The sequence below is a fragment of the Channa argus genome, chromosome 16, assembly GCF_033026475.1.
Source record: "Channa argus isolate prfri chromosome 16, Channa argus male v1.0, whole genome shotgun sequence".
Lineage (NCBI taxonomy): Eukaryota > Metazoa > Chordata > Actinopteri > Anabantiformes > Channidae > Channa > Channa argus.
The window spans coordinates 17085665-17108743 of NC_090212.1; the positions used below are offsets into that span (position 1 = coordinate 17085665).

At 38.3% G+C, this 23079-nt stretch overlaps 1 protein-coding gene across 1 annotated transcript; it reads right to left on the bottom strand.

Annotated features, from left to right (window-relative positions):
* Window positions 1–2198: 2198 nt before the first annotated feature.
* Window positions 2199–19170, bottom strand: LOC137101894 (otoferlin-like). Its single transcript, XM_067480869.1, has 41 exons — window positions 18841–19170; window positions 17596–17666; window positions 17098–17224; window positions 16970–17024; window positions 16757–16888; window positions 16594–16656; window positions 16397–16481; window positions 16149–16308; window positions 15697–15883; window positions 15397–15583; window positions 14848–15071; window positions 14523–14631; window positions 14068–14251; window positions 13812–13932; window positions 13514–13614; window positions 13317–13407; window positions 13105–13221; window positions 12819–12971; window positions 12485–12674; window positions 12137–12261; window positions 11916–12050; window positions 10873–11034; window positions 10660–10779; window positions 10383–10544; window positions 8918–9080; window positions 8729–8802; window positions 8530–8556; window positions 8285–8416; window positions 8024–8096; window positions 7456–7574; window positions 7115–7252; window positions 6708–6839; window positions 6443–6570; window positions 6147–6317; window positions 5685–5845; window positions 4905–5136; window positions 4645–4743; window positions 4228–4469; window positions 3849–4027; window positions 3136–3236; window positions 2199–2449 (listed from the first exon to the last, which is right to left on the bottom strand). The coding sequence occupies exons 2-41, from the start codon at window positions 17639–17641 to the stop codon at window positions 2269–2271; spliced, it is 5388 nt and encodes a 1795-aa protein (XP_067336970.1). The 5' UTR covers window positions 17642–17666; window positions 18841–19170; the 3' UTR covers window positions 2199–2268.
* Between the last annotated feature and the right edge of the window lie 3909 nt (window positions 19171–23079).

Consider the following 23079-nt stretch of genomic DNA (forward strand, 5'->3'; position numbering starts at 1 on the left):
CAGTTTTTAAACTTTTTAATCCTTTACCTCAGAATTCTAAAGTAAAGGGGGCCATCATTTTCAAGCACATAACTGTTTAGAAAAAAATCTATATAGACAACAGGTAGAGACAGATGACAGGACTACTGGGAAACAGAATGGTTAAAATGTCAATTTATTCACAAATCTAAAGTATCATTCATAGACAAACAGGTCATCATGACAAAAATATTTTAGCATGGAAATTTGAATTCCAACACAAGCCGACTATACTAGAATTCTTCACTATTTTATCAATAACACCTTAAATATTTCCAATTGATCATCATCCATTTTCACCGTTGAGCAAGGGTCACTTAATGGATTTGATAAAGCTAAAGAAAACCAGCAAAAACTGAAATGACCACAGCCACAGAGGCAGTACTGCATGTCAATATTTGTACATGTTAGGCAAAATTGAAAACCAAGTGATTAATTAACTCAAGGTGCAGCATTACTTTGTCTATAATAGTTCTCTTTTGATAAGAAATTATTTTGTCAAATGGAAATTTGCTAAAGCATTCACAAAACAATACAAATTAGTACTAATTGCACGCTCTTTGAAAATGTTATCACGTGTTGGCTTTAACTTAGGCTCCCAACATTTTCTTGACCATGTAACCAGGCATGTTGTATAGGAAAAGAGCCAAAATGGCCAGCAGCAGGAGAGCAGTGACAATCTTGATGGTCAGCCACCTGTACTGGTCACACACCAGGTGCTTCGCGGCTTTAAGAGGGATGAGAAACCAGAGGAGGGCAACATCTGGACGGCTGGTGGAGCACAGACATGTAAACAGACACTAAATTAATCAAAGTAGGTCAACAACACAAGTAGTTATCCCATTAAATGTCACAAGAACAGGAAGTTCCTACATGCAACCTGAGTACTGACCTATCTACCGCCACACCAGGGACCAGGGACTATATGTTTGTTGGGGGCAAGGTTGTAAGAAGAAAGTGTTGGAATCCGGTAATTCTAGACTTGGTTATAGTGTTAAAAAGGTAACATTTCATCTTATTTACACTATCTGAAGTTCATACAGAAAGTCAGACAGGCAATTAGGGATTTGAAGGGTAAATTTGCTCATGATGAACAACGTTGTATTAAAATAATACACATTACATCCGTTTTCGTCCCTTTGTTTTACTCAACGACAAGCATACTTTACACTGACACTATTTGACTTCTCTGAAGAATAAAAGTATTGCTTTTTTTAAATGACACATTTATTCACCAACTGTTGTCATATTAGTACTCAAAAAATTAGCTCAAAATGACCCAAACAGAAATATTTCCAAACTAACTTCATGCAATCAACATTACTACAGTTACATGGAGTTTTGACTCCAAGGTTCTGCAGCTTTTATTGTTTACTTATAGTGTACTTACCTTCATTAACTCTTCAGAATGTGGGACACATTCTGAGTTAACGTGGATATGGGTTTTTCAACTGTGTGGAAGTGCTGGTCTCATTTTCATGCATAATTTTTATTTTGGGACTTTTCATCTCTAAATGACTGCTGTTGCTTCCAATATATCACAAAATTATATTTGAAAAGCCATCTCTCAGAAGCTATTCTTTGGCCTCACTTCTTCAGAAATCATGTTCTCACCATCCATCAAGCTACATTTTGTACTTTTCTAGTTCCAGCTCTGGTGCTGATAAGTTGTTACCATCTTGTAGTGAGATTCTTGGCTCTTAGTTTTTCATCGGAGGTCTTGCTCTGTTATTACTTCCTTCCATAGAAATGTCTTACTTTGACTGGGATGCACATTTGTTGTGTGTCTTTAACATAAACCGAAACATAGATTAATATTTTGAACACAATTAAATTGCATATAAATATGCAATAAAATCAGAAATATTGCTATTAACTCAGAGTAGCGGACCCCTGACTTGTTTTTAATCTAAAGATACTGCCTTGGTAATTTACATCCCCACTGAGTTTACATACATTTTAGATGGCAACATTTTTATGCCATTTTTTTTAAAGATTTGAGAATAAGCCGAAATTATTTAGAGTGTTGTTCTTAGTCACATTTTACCTGGATACATCAAAGTTAAACTGCAAGTAATTATGACATTATATTAATAAATTAGTCAACGCATCTTGAAGAATCTATGCCATGTGATAGCTGAGATAAAAAGTAGGTAGACAGGCAGAAAGCAAGTAGTAAAGACAGAAAGTTAGAAGCCATCTGGTTAGTGAAACTGCTGGAACCTTCTGCAGAGGTGTCTGAACAACATCTTAAGCTCCCAGCATTTTCTTGACCATGTAACCAGGCATGCTGTAGAGGAAAAGAGCCAGCATGGCCAGCAGCAGGAGAGCTGTGACAATCTTGATGACCAGCCACTTGTACTGGTTGCAGACCAAGTGCTTTATGGCTTTGAGGGGAGTGAGGAACCACAGAAGGCTGTTGTCTGGACGGCTGGAAGGACAGAAACACACGTTCAGTAATACAGACTTTAGGCACTATGGAACATTCTACCGCAATTCTTTTTCTAGGTCAGATTTAAAAACAACTGCAGCTGACATTACTGAAACAAAGATAAAGCAAAAGACAAGACTGAGAAACACGCTACAGTATTCTGAGCCTAAAGATGATTCTAGGCAGAAATACACAAAATGATATGAAGAAGCAGCAACTTACCATGTAACGAAAGAAGATCTTAGGTAAAAGTCCTGGGTTGAAGTAAATCCAAACAAATGGCTTTCCTCTATCCATGAAATTCCTTTTGCCTATTATTTTTATGTAAAGTAACTTTCTTTATGTCTTTTTATGAATGTTTAAAATTTCCCGTTTTAGGTTTATGACAGATTTATAATTGAATTTATTTATTTGTTATGATTTTATTTATGACATTCATTTTATTATTTTTCACTATTAAGATTTGTTTATTTTTTTCCAGTCAAGTCAGACTTAGTGTTATTAAAACCGAGTGCATTTGTGCGCATTGACATGAACCTTATTATGTGTGTGGTTGTGTACGGTGGAGGAGTAAATGTGGAAAAAAGAAAGATTTGGACAAGACAACTGAGGAAAACCAAATGAAAGTGCTGGGTGTAGAGGGAAAAGATGTGGACAGCAGTGTGATAAGAGACCATCCTTCATACTTGGGTTTCTCCAGTGGCTCAGGTTCATTGCGTCCTTCACCAACTGGGTTTTTCTCTGCCTCTTCACCTGTCAGAAGATGCAGCTCTGCCTCCACTTTCCCCTGCAAAAACAAAGACTGGCTTAGTCACCATGAGGATTTGCAGTAAAGACAGTAACCTAACTTGTCAAAGGGCCACTATGGCAAATGACCCCCTTAACGAAATTACTCAATGTACACTCACTGGCCACTTCATTAGATACACCTGTACAATCTAATGTAATCCAATACAGCAGCTCAGCCATGAATTCTACTTTTACAATGTTATAATCTCTCAGTTTTTAAGTTGAAACTGTCCGAGAGGTGATAATTCTACCCTCCTATTATCGAGGTCAAAGTGGTTAGTGAACTCGTAGTGATAGCATTATGGTAAGAGGTGGTTCTAATGTTTTGGCCACCTCATTCATTTTAAATAGGGCGCCTCTTACTGCCGCCATAAACTTTAACAAATATATCCATGAAATCACTGTCATTATCCCTCTGGGTATTTTTTTTATTTCTACTAATGACATTCAGTCAGTTTCAGTTGTGTTTAGATCTTAGTGCTAATGCAAATGTTAGCATGACTACACAACAAACTAAGATAGTGACCACGCTACAAAAACACCAGCACAGCTGTAGACTCGTGGCCTTGTTTATGGCAACAATTTTAGGTTGCTCTTTACTATGACCTACCGTGAGTTCAAACTCATCATCTTCATTTCTGGCCACAAATGGCCACCAGCCCTTGATTCTCTTCTGTTTGAAGATGGAGACTGTAGGCATCTCTGTTTCATTCGTCACCATCTCAATGGTGCACTGCTTGGCAGTTTTTGCACCACGTGGGAAACGGTTCAGGTCCAACTCAATTGCACCTGTGCAAAATATAATTTACCTGAGTTAAACACCGCAAAGAATAATTGACAAAGTGGGAAAAACAGAGAGTAGGGCCTCATGAATGTAATTTTTAACAATAAGACAAAACGTTATATGTACTTAGTGTCCAGGTAAACAAAGCTATTAAATTACCCCGATACATGTGAGATGAATGAAAAAGGTTTATTGTCCACAGTACCTAGGAAGTCATCTGCAGAGAAATGGTCAGCATCCCACACTTGCAGGTTTAGACGAGCAGGGATCTTGTACTCGGTCTCATCCCAAGCAAACATGGACTCTTTTTTTGAGATGACAATTTTCTCTTCAGCCATTAGGTAGTCAAACGGGTAGATAAAGCGCCAGTTGAAGTTGCCCTCCCCGGTGATGGAGTGGTAGTGGACATCAGTGTCCTGCTTGTCCTCCTGTTGGCCTTTCAACCAGCTGTTGGAGGAAGGTAGAGGTAGGTATTCAGCGCTCAAAAAACTGAACAAATGGTAGTTTTGGTCATTTTAAATATAACAAGAATTAAGTCAATGGGGATTTTTATTACAATGAATTGGCATGTGTGTTGCTGTGCACACAAAACAGCAAAGACAAAACCTTAAAAAAGAATTACCCGCGCACAAATATGTCACTAGATTTCTCGCCAGTGAAGATATCATCATCCTCTAGAACAACTTCATCTGTGTTCCATATGATCACTCTCAGTTCAAACCTGGACAAAAGCAAAAATGACAAGGTATATTCTTGTATACTTTGAATTTACTGATAAGTGAAAAGCATTTTATTAATCCTTGTCGTTATCTTTTTAAAAAAAAGCTGAAGCAGGGGAGCCTTGGTTGTTAAAAACTTTTTGAGTTGGAAGAGAAAACATACTTCTTGGGTTTCCTTGGTGAAATGTCAAGTGCAGGCCCAGGTGCTGTCATATCCTTGGGGAACATATCCACCCACATCTCAATTCTCCCCTGTTCAATTCCTGGTTTATCAGGATGAAGCAGTGGTCTGGTTTCCACGTGTTCTGGGACAAGTTTGCAACCGGCTTTTGGGATTTCCTCCCAGTGATTTAACACAGTCAGCGCCAGGTGTTCATCTGTCTGCTTCTTCAAACCTACCAAGCATCACCAAATGAGTTCACATGGATTAATACCATCTTAAACTGCTACTAAAGTCACAATTTACATTTTGACATTTACACATCTCTCTATTCTAATATTCTAAGAGTTAATCGCCAAAACATGAAGTAGATTTACTTGCAAAGTAGGCTTAAACCTAGAAACTGCTGCTGACAGTACTCAACCTTCAGTAAGAGACTGAAGTTGGGAATGACCTCGCAGGCTTTACTCCGTTTACAGTTTTATACCTCTGGACCCAAAAGGGATTTGAGTAGAGGTCCTGCTGTACTAGTCCAGACTGGGAAGGCAAAAGAACAGAACGGAGGCTTCCTTCTATAGTCCATGATGGGTTATAATAAGCTATGTCAGTTACTGCTGCTGAGCAGCTACACACTGGCTCATGAGTAGGAATCACTTTAGATTTTAATTAGGAAAAAAATCCTAAAATAACTTTTTTTGATAGCAGAGTCACAAATGCCATGCAAGGTAATTAGTATAACTGAGTGGGAGAAACAAAACAGTGCGAGTGAAAATCAACAGATACCATTTTCATCCTCGATCTCAGTCGGTGCCATGAAAACACGATTATCCACCTTAACTCTTCCTCCGGGACCATAATGAGGACCATCCAGTTTGCCGTCCTTGCACAGCTTGGCCAGAATTTGTGTAGGTTTCATTGGGTCCCTCCAAACATTGTAGCCATGGCTACAAAAAAAAAAGGAAAAGGTAGAGTCTTAGGAGAAACAATGTACTAAATGAAACTATCATGGCTCTGCATTACAGTATGTGGTGATATACCTTTTTTGGGAAACCTTGACACTACAGGCAATATATGAAACAAGCTCAACAAATATGTAGAGTTCAAACTTTTTTTAAGAAACAACTATAGAAAGTTATATAATCTATTTAGAGTTAGTGACCTAACACATTTGCTAATGTTACCAGAGAGCCGGATGTGGCCCTGATATCCCCAATCTGGCCCCAAGGGTTAGCTGTTGTTTCTTACATGGCATACTTAGACGCAATGCCGCACGTGGCTCTGTGTTTGCTGTAGAAACGGTTCTCAAGGTCAATTTTGGTTTCTCCAATCAGGTCATCAGTTCCCACCAGGTCCCAATCATAAATTGACACAGTGAGTGTGGAATCCATTGGGAATGTGGCCTCCACGTCAAAGGATCTAACAGGATCAGAAATACAGCATTTGTTGGTTTACATGCATAATGAATCCCCCTATCATTGTCATATTCATAATTTCACTTTAGTATATAGTTTTTTAAATCACAAATACAGCATTTGACATACTTGCCAAACAAAGGGTTCAATTGTTTCGAGATGTAGTTCTCTTTGTCTTTGATCTCTGTCTTTCCCAGCCTAATTGCAATGTATGGGTCAGCTTTCCCATTAATATCAGCTGGATGGAGATCAGTTGCCTGCCAAAAGCAAATGATATATTTAGTGTGAACCTAATAATAAAAATAATTCTTTGTGTAGAATCTGACTTCTTCCTGCTATATTCATAGTATCCATATAAAGGGCAATGAAGCACACAATATATAGGTTAGTTTACCCTGATGACATAGATGCGGACAAGGACGTTGATGGGATCATTGTGAGGAATATTCTGAAACATTCCCATGTTGGAGTCAAAGCTCATGTCTCTGGGCATATCATCTGACACTTTGTACATGCACATTGAACCCTAAAGGTACATAGTTAAAAAACAATTAGTTATACTGAAGAAAAAATAAATATGGGGAAAAACATAAAGAAACATAGAAATAGTTGCCTAAAATATGCAAAGTACTCCAGTGGAAAGTACTTTGTTTTATAGTAATTCTAAAATGACATTGTTTTCAAACAAATTACATGTATATATTCAGACAACTGATTGTACTATACTGTAACTAATGTATGAAAAAAAGAACCTAATTATAAACTATATACTGTATTGCACTGTAAGCAGTCTGCTCTCACTTTGAATTTCCCAACAATCCTGTCTTCATCCAATATGTTTTGGTCATCATCATCACCACCCTTTCCCCTGAAAAGGTTGAAACTGTGGAGCCAGTCTTCAAAGTTGTCAAATTCACTCTCCAGTTCCTTAGCATACACCTTTTTTTGTAGTACAAAAACAAGTACAATAAATATGAAATATGAAGTTAGTATTAAATGACCCCTTCTGCTAAAAATACAGGTCACACACAGGTCCTCTTTTACAGGCAACAAGTATATTCGCTATTACTTTTCTGGTAACAAAACAGCTTGAAGTAGAATTGCTGTCAGCAGCACAATATGTGCTGAATCCATTTCAGTACCTTCAGCTCATCCAGTTTGGGCTTCTTCTTCTCAAATGGATCGACTGCCTGCTTCTTCTTTTCTTTCTTACCCTTTCCTCTCTTGGTGCCTTTCACAGAAGAGTCATCAGGCTTGATATCTGAATACAGGTTAGCATTATGGATGAGGCGACAAGGGGAGACAGGTCCGGGGAGGTTAGGAGGAGAGAACTCGAGATATGAATTCTACATGAAAGTTGCCATGAACAGCTGTTACTGTGTTTTGTGTACTGTCTACTTGGTATAGTGCAAAATGTTTTAGATTTATTTATTTCTATCATTTCTCTTTGACAAGCTTGTTGGCAAGCATGCAGCTAATATGCTTATATGGGACACAAAAAGCAGTTGTCCACCAAATGGAAATTTGGATTCATGTCAGCATCTACAGCACATGGAAGAAATCTTGTGCTATAAGGTTAATTAATGCATTGTAGCAAAAAACAACAAAGTCAGTGACTTCATGACAGATGAGGATGCATAGATTATATACTAAATAAAAATGTATAGTGTGTTTTATCATCAGCTTTTATTTGAGGTTATGTGGTTTTACCTCCACCATCTGTAATGTCCATCTCATCCTTGTCTTCAGAATCTGACAAAGCTGCTTCTTGAGCCTTGAGTAACTGTAGGAGTCGAGAGTCATTAAGTAACTATTAAGAACTAAAAACAAGTCAAACTATTTCACATGACACCTAAAATATGAATTATATTGAGGTTTCTTAATTTAAACAGTTCTTTCAGTAGTAGACAGTTATTCTAAAGATGACTGACTGCTAAAACAAAATGTCTGTGCTAATTTCCTGTTTCTCACCTCTGTCAAAGTTTCAATAGAGGCAAAATATTTAGACCACCAGTCCAACATGCTCTCATCCAGTTCCTCTTCTTCAATCTCATCACCCTTCTTTCGCTTCTTCTTTTTTCCCTTTCCATCCTTATCATCATCCTTATTTGTATGAAAATCACACATGGTTACTAAGGCTTTGGAAACTTTCAATAAAATAGAATAAATAGATAAATAGAATGAAATCTAAAAAGAACCACAGCACTGTTGCTTACTTCGACTTTGACCACGGCATCAGAGCACTAGGTAGAAAACCAAATTGCAGAATGTAAAATTATATAACAATGTCTGTCTGTGCAAATTTCAAATAGTAGTAGTTTTTGTTTATTAACATGCTGGTGTGCATAATGTATTTTTGTTAAGAGCTATCCCATTATAATATCTTTTTAAAAAGATTACAAAGATTAAACTTACAGAATCTAGCTTGACCACAGTATCCATCTTCTTATAAGTAGGCTCAGGTTCCATGTTGACAACAATAATTTCATCTAAAAGATAGAGAGATATCATTCACATCCCATACGACTGTAGGGGCAAAGGCAGACTGTCTTTATCATTTCTCCCTACTCTATTCAGAAAAGGGATCCAGGTTTTAGTTTATACCTGTTGTCGTATAGTGGTTGGAATGCTTTTCGGGTCCCCTGTAGATGAACTTTCGCAGGCTGGTGACAGCGTTGGAGCCAACCAGAGTGTACCGACCAAAAGCTCTGCAGTCCACCACTCTGATGTTCAGCGGCGGGTGAAGCAACTCATTCTCTGGTAAATCCTAAATCACAAAATCCAGAAATTAAAAAGAAATGACAAGCATGACTTTACAGGAATTTGTCATCAGTATACTAAATACTTTTCTAATTTGTGTGGAACTGTAGGGTTACAGAGTTTTCCTAAAAAGTTGGGAAGATGTGAAAACAGAATGCAATGATTTGCAAATCTCATCAACCTATATTTTATTCACAATAGAACATAAACAACATATGAAATGTTGAAACTACAATTTTTACCATTTCATGATAAATATTAGCACATTCTGAATTTGATGGCACTAACTCATCTCAAAAAAGTTGGAAGAGGGGCAACAAAAGGTTGGAAAAGTAATTGCCACTAATCAAAAACAAATGGAGGAGCATTTGACAACTAATTAAGTTAATTGGCAACAGGTCAGTAACATCTAAAGTTGATGAGCCAAACAATGCAGTTGTGGGAAAGAGTAGTGGAAGCTCGGCTAAGGGCAGAGGTGAACATTTGTGAGCAGCAATATGGTTTCATACCTAGAAAGAGTTCAACAGATGCAGTATTTGCTTTGAAGATGCTGATGGAGAAGTACAGAGAGGGTCAGAGTTGCATTGTGTCTTCACAGATTTAGAGAAAGCGTATGACAGGGTGCCGAGAGAGGAGCTGTGGTATTGTATGAGGACGTCTGGAGTGGGAGAGAAGTACTGTATGTTAGAGTGGTGCAGGACATGTATGAGAGCTGTAAGACTGTGGTGAGGTGTGACAGAGGAGCTCAAGGTGGACGTGGGTCAGGAATGAGGACATGGGAGGGACAGCTCATGTTAGATGTTTGAAGATAAAGTCAGCGAGGCCAGATTGAGGTGGTTTGGACATGTTTAGAGGAGAGACTGTGAATATATCGGTACAAGGATGCTGAGGTTGGAGCTGCCAGGCAGGAGGTCTAGAGGAAGACCAAAGAGGAGATTTATGAATGTACTGAGAGAGGTCAGGAAGGTAGTTGATGTGAGAGAAGAGGATGCAGAGGACAGGGTTATATGGAGGCACAAGATTCGCTGTGGTGACCCCTGAAAGGGAACAGCTTACCCTCTTCCAAATCTTTTGAGATTTGTTGCTGCCGTCAAATTCAAAATAAACTAATATTTTCCATGAAATGGTAAAATTACTCAGTTTTAACATCTAATATGTTGTTTATGTTCTATTGAGAATGAAATATGGGTTGATGAGATTTGCAAATCATTGCCTTCTGTTTTTATTTACGTTTTACACATCTTCCCAACTTTTTTGGAATTGGGGTTGTACATATTAAACAGACACAAGTAATTTAAAGATAACATACCACTTCGAACCACTTGACAAGGGTGCTGAAGTTAGGGTTTTTCCTGTAGTTGGGGATGAGGGCGGATTGAACTCCCTTCCCAGCACATTCAATGTCCACACGAGGCCGGTCCACCTGAGCCAGATTTACCCTCTTTAGGTCCCTTAAACCCCAGAACAAAACCTGAAGGATAGGGATGGAAAGATAGTGATTTTATTGGTTTCGTCCTCCTTTGTTTTATTCAAATACATTTTCTTGAATAATACTTTTAATGTCAAAGTTCCTGTGTAGTCTTCACCTCAATCCTGTACTTGCTGAGCACTGGTCTAATGCCCAGTGGCACGGGCAGGATTGGACCACGGTCTGTATCTGTGGGACCATCTATTGGCGGAAGGTCCGCTTTTCCATTTGGGCCAATCTATCAGAGACACAAAGAAGCATTAGAACACAACTAAGTGATAGAAGCCAGAGCTCAAGTCTGGATGTAGTGTATGTATCTTAATAATCAAACCTGCAGCAGTTCAAAGGCTGCCAGCATTTCTCCGGCGCTGCAGTTACCACGGTAGATCTGATAGTACTCCAGCTGTGGAGGAAAGCGTGGCGGACCATAGTGCTCATCCGCCATCTTAACTACAGGCTTGGCAAAGGTTCTGCCCATGAAGTCAGCTTTACCCTGGAAGAATATGATAAATAAAATCTTAAACTTTATACAAATGAAAGTTAAAAAATTGTTTTAATATTTGAAAGGTCTTTTTTTTTAAACCTACATCCACCCAGTCAATTAGTATTTACCTCAGAATGTCTTCATCAAAACAACAATAGCTTTGTCCTATTAGTAGCAAGAAACATGGCTTGAGATGCACATGTTTCTATAGACAAATAAAATACTAAAGAGCGCAAAGGAAAAATAAACAAAAGCAACATCCCTAAAATAACCAGTGAACTGCAAGACAGACATATTAAGGCCATGTCAAAAGATGAATTAATGGTTACTGGATATCCCTGAAAAAAAAGTATCTCTCTTGCAGTTAGTGGTTATTAACATAGTCCAACATTTCTATTAGCCACATACAAAAAGCACAAAATATCACTTAAAAGATATGCAACAGGTATAAAATCAATCATCTTTCTGGACTGTTTGTAAAGTAGCATATAGTCCAGTGATACACATATTCCTCTTGCATGCCTTTTAATACTATTCACTTTGCACACATAACAGTGCTTCTACATTACATCAAACCATCAGAATCCACACTCTACTTATCCAAAGGACCATCCAAAACAATGGTGATTTTGACAGGAGTAAATATAAAATTGTCAGTCAGCAAAGATATAAAACATATAGAAATCAAGACATGACATAAAACAAAAGTACCCCACCGTCTAACATTAGCAAGTAACAGAAGAACACAAAAGTAAGGACACACAGTGGATTTAGTAGTGTAAGATGGACAAGCATGAGGACACTAATGCTATCTGGAAATTCAAGCAGTTTGAAAACAAACTCTTTGCTGACATTAATTTAAATGGAAACTATTTCGAAACAACCCTTACCACTGTGTCTTGATCATAGAGTTCAATGACGATAATAGGAGGGTCGTCTCTCAGTTCATTGGCCTCTCCAAACAACTCCACATTCTCGAAGACCAGCAGCTGGTCCCATGTGGGGCAAAGAGTTTCAGCCAGTACCTTAGAAAAAAAGCAAAAAAAAACATTAAGATGATGCTGACTAAGCTGGCAGGTGACTTACCAAAAATCATTGCGAGTGTGCTCACCTCAGTGACTTGGCTTTGTGTTGAGAAGAAGACTCTTGCAAAGGGATCAGAAAGACCTGTGCTGTCAGCCGCAAACAGACTGCGGGCCTGATACATGTGGACCCTCAGCTGGAAGATCTGTTTCACTGTGGAGAGATAAAGACATAACCGTAGCATTTAATCCATAAATCACACACAAAGCATTTTATATGTGCTAATATCATCTCCACTAAATATCTCTAAAACAAGGTGGATCAAGAACTGTATTTAAAATTACATACTTCTGTTAATTAATATATTAACATATCACATTATTTGAGACTGTAAATACAACAAAATTAGAAATATTGACTTTGTTCTTGGTCTTACTCATATAGGTGAGGCTAATGGGAGGCGAACATGGCAGGCCAGGTCCTTTGGACAATTTGTTTTCTTCAAATCCATTGGGGAGGCCACTCAGATAATCTTTACGCTGCCTATTCAGACCAAGCCACAGATAAACCTCGAGCTTGGCTTGCACAGTCCAGCCAGCGGGCCCAAAGCCTTTCTTTCCAGGGATCTTAGAGTGTATCAAGAAAAACAATTACATTACTTTTTGATGGAAAAATATGTTGTGATAAAATTATTAACAAACAATTTACAATGCATATTAAATAAAAACTACTTTCTGATTGTGTTGCATTGTTAAGCAGTGAAAACTCACTCTGAGAAAGATTGTCTTGACTTTGTTACAATCTTTTCCCCTCTCCTCATCTATACTGGAATAAAGGATGTCTTTGGATGGGACACGTGCGTAAGCAATGCGCTTCCCATTACTTATCATCCATATAAAAACATCAGGAACACTGTGTTGAGGCTGTAGGAGAAATGTTGCAACTATTACAACATGTTTAAGACATTAAATGTGAAAAGTACACACTGAAACAAGCATCTACAAAGAAACAACACTATCTGTGAAACAAATGCAGCCATATCATGGCAGATCTTACGTCATCAGCCAGGAAGCGCAGCTTTGAAAGGAAGTTCTGAGACAACTTAAGTTTATCTCGCACTGTGCTTTTCTTCACCTGTGTCCTCAGGACCTTAGCTTGTTGGCCGATGGCCTCCTGAATTTCAGAACAATGCACTATTTAGCAAGATGGCGCAAATGTATAATAAACAAGTAGAAAAAAAAGCTTTTCTCCTCCATTTGTTCACGTACCAACTCTGACATGCACAACTTGAGTCTCTCCCTGTCAAGTTTGGTTCTGCCAGACTGATTCTGGTCCTTGTTTGCCAGAGAAAGAAACTGACTGAAAGAAGAACACGTCAATGAGTTGGAAAATCTGTAATACACTTTAGCACATGGTAAAAACAACATGTTATTAGAATGTTTGGTTAATGTTTGTAACCATCAACCTGCATCCCTGGCCAAGTTCCTCAAGGACACCCCTAAGTCTGCGCTCAGGATAGGCCTTCTCTGTCTTAATGATTTCTTGCACATCATTTAGCCCATCCTCCTGTAGAAGCAATGGAAAAAGGAAGTTTGGTTGACTCATAATATCATAATACTACTATTAGTACATGTTGTTTCTTAAGGCTCACTAAGAAGTCTGTACTCCGGATTCACCTGGCAAGAAAACTATTAACAAAACTGCATACTAATGTCTTTAAAACTGTACTTATCTACTTATACATGTAAGTGTGTGTGACTTGCCAGTTTATCTGCAATGTTGTCTATAATGTTGGAATTGTACAGCCTCCTTCTTTGATCCTGCCACCAACTCTTGATGTAGATACACGGCTTCCTCTCAAAATATGGTAGGTGGAAGTAGTTTCTGTGGATTAACGGTACATTTTCTTAAATAAGAAAGCTGGCTGGTTAAAAGAGGCAAACAAACTTTAATGTCAATGACAGTGTAAGAAACATTTTGTTTTTATAATCATTTAAAGCCTTAATGTTTTGCTTCAACCGGTCAGTGATGACAGGCTTCATGGGTGGAGTAGTCGCCACTGATGTCAGGTCTCCGTCATCTTCCATTTCCTCCTCACTGGAGTTGTGAATCAATTCTGTTTCCTCTTCATCGCCTTCACCTCCTCCCTTCTTTCCCTTTGTATTTGGCTTGACAATGCCATCAATCTCGTTACCGTAGTAACCTGGCCAACAGCAATGTTGCACTGTTAAACATCCTGCACTTACTGTACAGCTTCTGAGTAGGTATAGTCGGGCTCCAAAACTACATGAATGTTAATACAGAATGTTTAGTCGTACAGTATCAGCAGACTATGGAACTTTGATGAGCTAGGAATTAGTTTTGAAGCATTTCAATGATGTCACCTTAAAACCTATAAGCTTTTAAATGTCACTGAAAATAAAAAAGGCATCGGCTATTTCAAAATTTGATAATGAGTAGGTAGTGAAAATTACCTATGGTGACCTCAAAGTTGATGGGCTTATCACCAATCTTTCTGTCAATCATTGTGGCCTCAAGAAAAGACCCAAAGAAGAAAAAATCTTCAACCTTCCCAGTTGCAGCCTGTGAAATAAATAAACAAGCAGGAGTATTTTGCTGTGTGACTCACATTGTCTACTAACAAAAAGAAGCCACATTAAAGTAAACAGCATTTTAATTTTCTACCAGGTGGGCTAAACTAAGATAATCAATAGTTTCCAATAATCCAGCACAAAGGCCTGCCGGATGGAGCAACCAATGGCGTGCTTTGCGTGGCTCCTCCTCCAAGCAGGGACCCACCTCTGAGATGTTTGGTACTCCCTCCACCTGCACATCTGTGGAGCAGGTTATGTCAGGCGAGGAAGGATCCAGGATCTCCACCCCGAGGCTGATGAGCAAACGGGCCCTAAAGGACACCCCCTCTCCAAGCCCTTCATTTAACTCCTGGTACTCGTCCATCAGGGTGTAGGTGCGTGTGGAGCCATACATATTAATCCAGGCAGGTCCCAGTGTGGGAAGGAAGCCTGTAAAATATGGGATAGGTACAAGTATAATCTGGGTCACATATACTGTAAATTATGGATCTACTCTGTACCCTGTAATCAAATCCACTGGTTTCAAGTTCCTTCTATCAGTACTGTGTCAAAATTAAGCTTATTTCATTTTATTTAAATTTTTACAAATGATGGAATGAAACTAAAATAACAAATTAACATTAAACCTAGAGGATGTTTCCTTCTTTTATAAATGGCATTGCCTAGAAGGTTCTATCTATCTATCTATCTATCCATCTAATGTTTTGGAATTTCAGGAAGAAGAGTTTTTAGGAAAACTTTAAAGATAAGTCACCTTTGTCCCCATCATTAGAAATCTTCTTTAGGTCTAAGAAGTGTGTTCCAATAGCAACATCATTCACTTTATCTGAATCACGGATCTGGATCTTCATGCGTTTGCACAGTGGTGGAAACATCTCAGTGAAAACAACCTGCTCGTTCCAGATAGGCTCATAGCAGCTTTTCTGAACTGATGTTTTACCCTGAAATGACACATAATATATTATATTATATTTAGTGGAGATGACACACAATAATTTGAATACTTACAAAAACAATGGGCAATAATTGTTATCAACTGTGTTATATAGCTTACCTTTTGTCCAGCAAATTGTACTTGGACGTAAGGATCAACCAGGTCTTTATTTTCTCCTATGAAGGCCTTCTTGACGTTGGCCATGATGCTGGTGTTCATTCTGGGTAGTCCCTCAGCTCTGTAGATCTTCAGGTAATAGCGAGCCCACTGTCGCTCTGCAGGGACCCCCTCTGGTATTAGGAGATTGCTGAAATAGAAATTGGAAAAAAATTAAACTAGATAACAAAAAAGATGCTGGTATACACTGCAATAGACTTGGCAGTTTGAAAAAATGTTAATTTTAAAAGGTTATGAGAAAAATATGTAAGGTTTTGTATTAGCCTGCATTGTATATGTATGTTTTGCCTTCAATAATAACTTTGGTATGTGCATTTTTAAAAATATTTTTAAAAATAGACATGTCACACTTCCACTTTTTGTAAGATAGAAAAAATTGGGATTTTGTTTTTTACCCCTCTATGTCATCTTCATCAGACTCATTGGCCTTGTGGGGAGTCTTTATAGTGTCTCCTTTGGCCACAACTGCAATATCGCACTTAACATAGCCTTTACAACCGGCTGTGATGTCCTCAGGGTCAGACAACAAAGCCCATTTGTGGTAAAACTGATGTTCTACAAGAGAAAAGAGACAAACATTGAAATATTTGTACAGTTGGCATTGATTTGAAATAACGGGGAGATTTTTGCATTACTTCTTTACCTGGCTGGGAGTAGACTGTGCCAACATCCAGTTTAAACGTTCCAACCAATGTTCCACTTCGCAGAAGATTTTTGGAGTGGATTACCTAAGGGTTAGTTCAGTTAAGTAAACAATGCGCATTAAATGCACTTCCAAGTGGCAAACAAAGAATTAATGAGTCAGTTTTAGGTTACAGGGTTAACACGTAAACAACTTACAGACAACTTCAGGATTTTGTCGAACATAACATCTGGAGGGACATGGAAGTCGAACACAAAGTACTAGAAAGAGGTTTAGAGTTTATATTGATAGTGTGTTAACCTTGCATCTAGACTAAACAGAAATACATGTAGATACAACATGTCCTAATGACTAACTCACCTCATTGTAGTATGGGCAGTTGGTTGATTCCTTCATTGAAGTGTACTTTTTATCTTCTCCAATCTCCACACACACCATTGGATCCATATTCAGTCCGACCAACTGCCTGGCCTCAATCACTGTCACACTGACCTGGAATTGGGCAGAATCGGGCAGGTAACTGACTGATTATGCACACATACCATCAAAATAATAACATGAATACAGTCATACTTGATAATCTACTGGTCTTCCAGAACTGGGCTCCATCTTTATGTCTGGCTTTGATCTATAAGACAATAAGGTGTCAAGTATCAGTGAGAATCTTCAGATGCAGCAATAAATGTCGGAGTCATGCTTGCCTTTTATTTGATACATTGGTGGTGACAGCTGTCACTGAGGCCAGCGAGATAGTGTCAGGGTCTGGGCTTCCTTTCATAAACATGCCTTGGCGATCCAGGTTCTCCGTCTCTAGAATAGCTGGCTCATCTGAAGATCATATGACAAATACACCTCATATTATACATGAAGAGAGTTAGGTTTGTGAAAACTGTGAGTGTAAATGCTCGGAGCCAAATCTGCACCATGGTTCCCTTTGATACGAAGCTGTCATTTATTGTGTATTTTAATCTGACATTTTCATAAAAGTCAAGTCACATGTCACATTACTTGAAATTGTGATAAAGCCACTGTGGTCTCCTTTGGGATGGGTTTACAAAGTCAAAGTTGTTAAACAAAAAACAAGTAGTTCTATGTCAATCCTGTCTGATTTCCCTGAGCTCTTATGACCCAGGGAAATCAGTCAGGATTTCCTTGCTGCTTTGATGTTATCCTGTGTCATCCATCACAGCTATTCCTACCTCCATGTCTGTCCTCCTTGTTTCCGCGGTGCTTACTGCGCTTCATGGTTTAAAACTGTCCTTGCTGTGTTCTGTGGACAAGATGAAAAGTGATTCAATATTTTAGAGACAGTAGATTTTGTTAATGCAATAACTTAACTTGCAAAATATAAAAAAAAAAAACAGGTTTTGAGCACATTAATATAATCTTTTGACATTTATGCTGCTATTACCGCTCCTCTTCTGCTTAAGTAATCACAAAAGATATTGCTCGGAAACACAACTGTATAGCCACCAGCTAAACACTAAGCTTTACTAAATACCAAACACCAAAACATCCAAGAGCAACTGGAAAATGCCTAAATTATTATAAGCAGGTAAAACATATATTTATTCAAAACTAGATTATATGACTTAGGGAACATATTTACAAGTGTTGTAAAGAAGAGCATGTCTGCTATCATAGCGGGGTGTCTGTATTCTACCACACCCTGGTTTAGTCTTCAAAAGGGGCTTTCAATTATTCAAATCAGGTGACCTTAATACATCACTTAAAGAGGATACATTTCACATGCTTTGTGAAAAATAATACACTTAAATTCATTCATTTACAATAATTAATCAGCAATTTGACCTGTACACAGATGCCGTTTTAAACTAAACTGTTTGTAACAAGATCAGGTGTGCAACTTATTTACAACATTGCCATTTTCCAACTTATATCCAGATGACTTCCAACTCTTTTTGAATGGCTGGCACTTTGTCCTACACATGTTGTTTACTTATAATTCAGTGCATTTTTTGGACGTATGTGCCATTGTCAAAAACACAGACCAAAGCAGAGCACATCAAAACTATGCACCAAATCTTTTGCCATCATAATGTTTGAAAGTTAGTCAAAACCAAGAAGCTTCAGACGTTATGAGCCCTTATGGACCCTTATAAGCAACAAGTTGCGTACACACACACACACACACACACACACACACACACACACACACACACACACACACACACACAAATTAATTAAGCAAAAAATGCCCAAAAAGTATAATTATAATTAACTGCAGTAGAATAAATTCATAATAATTTAGCTTTGGCTACAACCTAATAGAAAAAACATCAATCAGCTACAAAAAACTTTTCAAAAGTTCCATTCAATAATGTTGCAAAATGTTGAGCTCTAAATCCGCACTTTGGGGTCTACATTAAATACTTCCTCCACAGGATGTTTCAAATGAAATATTATAAACTGATCATACTTACCATACAAGAAAATGATGCTGTTGTCTCCCTCCCCTAAGTAGATCCAAGAGGTTTCCTGCTAAGGAAACTGCTCTGGACTTTGTTTTCCTCTAGAATGGAACCAACACTACGTAAACATTTTAGACACTAACACAGCAGTAAGAATAAGGCTACAAAGTTGTACGGAAAAGAATTGCGTTTGTCCAAGTCTGAAGTTGGGCAGGAGTGATGTGATACACCTATGAATACTGCATGAGTGTTGAACCCGAGACTGGTAACTATAACTAGAGACTGCTGAGAGACGTCACTGTGAGCAGGATCTGCAAGTCCACATAGGTTCTGAACACAACAAAGCGCATATATATATATATATGTATAAAAACTTTTTTTGGATTTCATCATAAATCATCTTTTACATTGGTAGCTAAAAGACCAACCTTTTGCTGCACATAGGTTGTCACATTAATCTGATCGTTAAACTGCAATCAAACAGTTAAGATATCGCCAAAAGTCAAAAAGTCATTTGTAGGGGATTTGCAAAGGTTAACTCAGAATAAGGTTGGAAAACTTTTTAAACATTGTCAATTTGTTTCATGGAAGTAAACAAAATGTCAACAAACAAAACACAACGAAATTAAAAGGAAGCATTTTTCCAACCTACTTGAAAGAATGCATCCTTTTAATCAGTAATAGATTACTGCTACAAACTGGGTCTTAGTGTCTTTACTCATTAAATCGCAAAATAGTTTCAAGTCGAATGTGCAACACCTTGTGCTTCAAATCTGTTTCGGTTCAAGCCTTAAAGTATAAAAAGGGACCTCAGTTTGGAATCAGACAAGGACTGGCGATAATTATCGTTGTATAACGATTAGTGCTTGACTAAAGGAAAATGTACAGTATCATGACGCCTTTCCTCGCAAACTATCAAACACCGGTTGTGTTGTATTATTTTGCTGAGATGAGGCATGCTTTAGCAGCTTCCACTCAATGCAACTTCAATTAAATGCTGAAGTACAACTCACCATCTCATCAATTACACATACAGTCAGTCTGTAAGCCATACGTCTAAAGTCTAAAGTTGCTGGTATCCGATGAAACAAGGCCCTAAATTATTTAAGCACTCCAGTCAGTGTTGCATGTGGCATCCTCATTATGTGAAGGTATCGCTGTACACAACAAAAGAAATAGAGTTTTGCTTAGAGGGGATAGTAGAGAAACATGCCATTAACATGCTAATACATTGGGAAAAGTAACCCACAATGTGCATGAATACAAATGAATAAATGACTATTTACCATATTTGTAAAAAACAAAAAAAATGTACCTACTTTGTGCAACTACCTTCCTTGTCTTTACCCAGGACTCTAACAGGTGCATCCTTTCCCTGCTTACACAGCTAGACGTGTTTGATACTCACACCACACCAACATAGCCACGCTGTTGAGGGACTAGGCGCTTAATTACATGATTCAATACAGACTAAGAGGGGTTGTGGAGAAGTCCTAGTTCCTCCAGGAGGACCAGAAACCTTGTCAACAGTAGTGCAAAGTTACCGGGTGCTCCTGTAGTTTAATATACTAACCTCATTCTCTGTTGGGTGTTGTCATCAAATGCAACTTTAAACACACTGAAGTTGATATCAGCCACCAAAGCAATGTGACATGGTTGGATTTTCTGCACTGATAAGAAACAAAAGGTAATTAACTTGATTAAAATGTAGAAATCTCATACCTATGGAATACAAAGTTGAGTTTATTCGTGCTTATGAATGTATAGATAATTTATGAATATGCATGAGCAAGCAGCCAACCCTTTAAACTGACACCTTTGACAATGTCATCTAGGGTGAACCTCAGAATGACTTGATACCAAACATGCAATCTTATCCCATGTAGGTCCAATGTCCAAATGCATTTTTTTGTCTTCTGGTCATAGGTCGGTTATCACCGCCTCATTCGTGCTCCAGTGACTCTTTGGGCACGCTACCTGACCAAGGTGTAGTATATCCTTATGACACAATTCAGACTCTTGGATAAGGCAGCTTGGCAAGCGAGATCAGTGAAATACAGGGGGGGGGCAAGCAAGCAGCACGCAAGCACGTAGAGCCCACATGCATCTGACCTAAAGTAGCCCCAGGAACTTATTTAAAACAAATAAAGCAATTGTTAAATAAAGAAATTTGAGTGACTGGAAAATCTGAATCCTCCTATTTTACTTACAAAACACAGGTGAGCCCATCTGTGTGCACCCTACAGCATTGGCTGCTAAAAGTACTTTGTAGATGTGATGCCAACCTAATGGAGAACTTACAATTTTGTATGTGGATCTATCTTGGTGTCTTCTGTCTCTTTATGTTAATCCCAGACTGAAGGCTTGATGTGGACATCAGGGCTCCGCGGGGCCTTACATCTGATGCAGGACGAATTGTTGTTTGTGTTGTTGCTAGTACAGATACAGTAGCTCTTTATTACTCTGGTCGCTCACTGACGTTGTTGTGAGGCTGCAAAATGAACCAGAAACATCTGCGGTCATATTGCAAGATGGATGAGACTCTTCAGAGTTGAAATGCCCCAAACCGTACACGGTAGTGAGCTCTATTCAGTGCATCACTCAGTCACTGATTAGCCTACACACGTATACATACCCACTATCAGGGACATTGTTTGGTCAGAGGGTTTCAACAATCCCAAAAAAAAAAAAGACTGTTAGACGTTGCATGAAGCCCACAATTATTATTATTATTGTTGTTGGTCTTTTAATGAAGTCCAGATAACGGACCAAACTTACCTCGACAACTGCACCTGTTGTAGCCACAGTGATGAACGGAAGCACCACCTGGTGGACAAACACGTGTCACTACAAGTACTGGGAGCATTTTGACAACGTGTTTTTCTTCTCTGCGGGACAACGTAAACCCATAGGTACCTGGCTAACATACAGCCCAGCTAACGCTAACGCTAAGTGATGTACTGGAACTTTATGACTCTACCAAGCTAACTACTAGGTTAAAGCTAGCGTATTGTAACTGTTTGTGATTAACGCTAACTAGCTAACATTACCTGAGGAGTTAAAACTAGTTAGATTCCAAAGGTCACGAGTAGTATGTTTCACGTCTAATTAACCTATGTGATTCAATTTCATTTAACCTAACATTAGCCTGTCATGTCTGAGGATCCTTCAAGGACTTTTTAAAATGTGTTTTTACGTTATAAACAGTAAAAGATGTTTTGCATAATGCAATCATGACCTCTGATCACACAGGACGTGATGAGAGCATTTTTCCAAGTCCTTACAATGGAAGTGATATCTGCAAATCCCGGGTTTCAATAGCGTTTAGTAATGAAACCTGATCGAAAGCACGTGTCCAAAATCCATCTTGAACTCTTCCAGAAATACAAACTGAAGCTATTGCAATGGCTTTAGACAAACTGTGGGCAGTTCTTAGCCTGACTTATTAAATATTTGAAGTGAAACAGTCCTGGCTGGCTACAAGCTGCAGCCCAAGCAATTTCCAAATCTAATAATACATGTTAAATGTGCTTTAATAAAATGAAACATGCTTTTTTCCCCCCCTCATCTACTTAGAGAGAATTTGTGCAACCTCCCATCATCGTATCTGTAAATAATTGTTCTAGGCAGGCAGTGAACTTTTATTTAATTTATAAAATTAACTCTAGAATAACTGTTGTAGGGGGTCAAGGATTCCATGTTCTGAAAATATGATTGTAAGTATTTTAGTCATTGTATTTTATTGGACACAAGTTTAAAAAATATTATTAGAGTTGATATAAATTATATTAGCAGTTTGTAAAAAATCCAAATTATGTCATTGGGCCAGACAATAAGTCTCTAGTGAGTAACCCACATGTAGAAACTTACTACAGAATAAATGTTCGGGTGGAGGACATCCACAGCAACATTCAGGTTTTCAAGCAGCACCTTCAGGAGGCTTATAACCAGCTGGCTTATCAAGAAAGGCCTCCATCTAGTGTTCAGACCATTTCATTTGTCAATGTGGGGAATCATGGGTAAAAAAGAAAATCACATGCATTGAGGGCACTGGCTGCATCAGAGCAAGTTAAAGTCTAAGCAATATATGTCACTGAATAATATAGCACCGTTGTCATGGCAATTATTTATGAGAACAGGCTCTTGGTTTTGCTTCCACATTTTGTGCAGTCTCCAGGAAACGCCGCATCCCTTTGGCCACTTCCATCTAGAAATCAGGCGGTGGGGGAGTTAAAGTGACACAGCTATATT

Excerpts from the sequence above, each read along its gene's own strand:
- LOC137101894 (XM_067480869.1), bottom strand. The coding sequence starts at position 17,641 with ATGAAGCGCAGTAAGCACCGCGGAAACAAGGAGGACAGACATGGAG. Across the intron at positions 13,933-14,067 it reads AAGCCTGTCATCACTGACCG|AAACTACTTCCACCTACCAT; the intron begins GTTGAAGCAAAA and ends GTTAATCCACAG. Across the intron at positions 8,097-8,284 it reads CTATTGAAACTTTGACAGAG|TTACTCAAGGCTCAAGAAGC; the intron begins GTGAGAAACAGG and ends CGACTCCTACAG.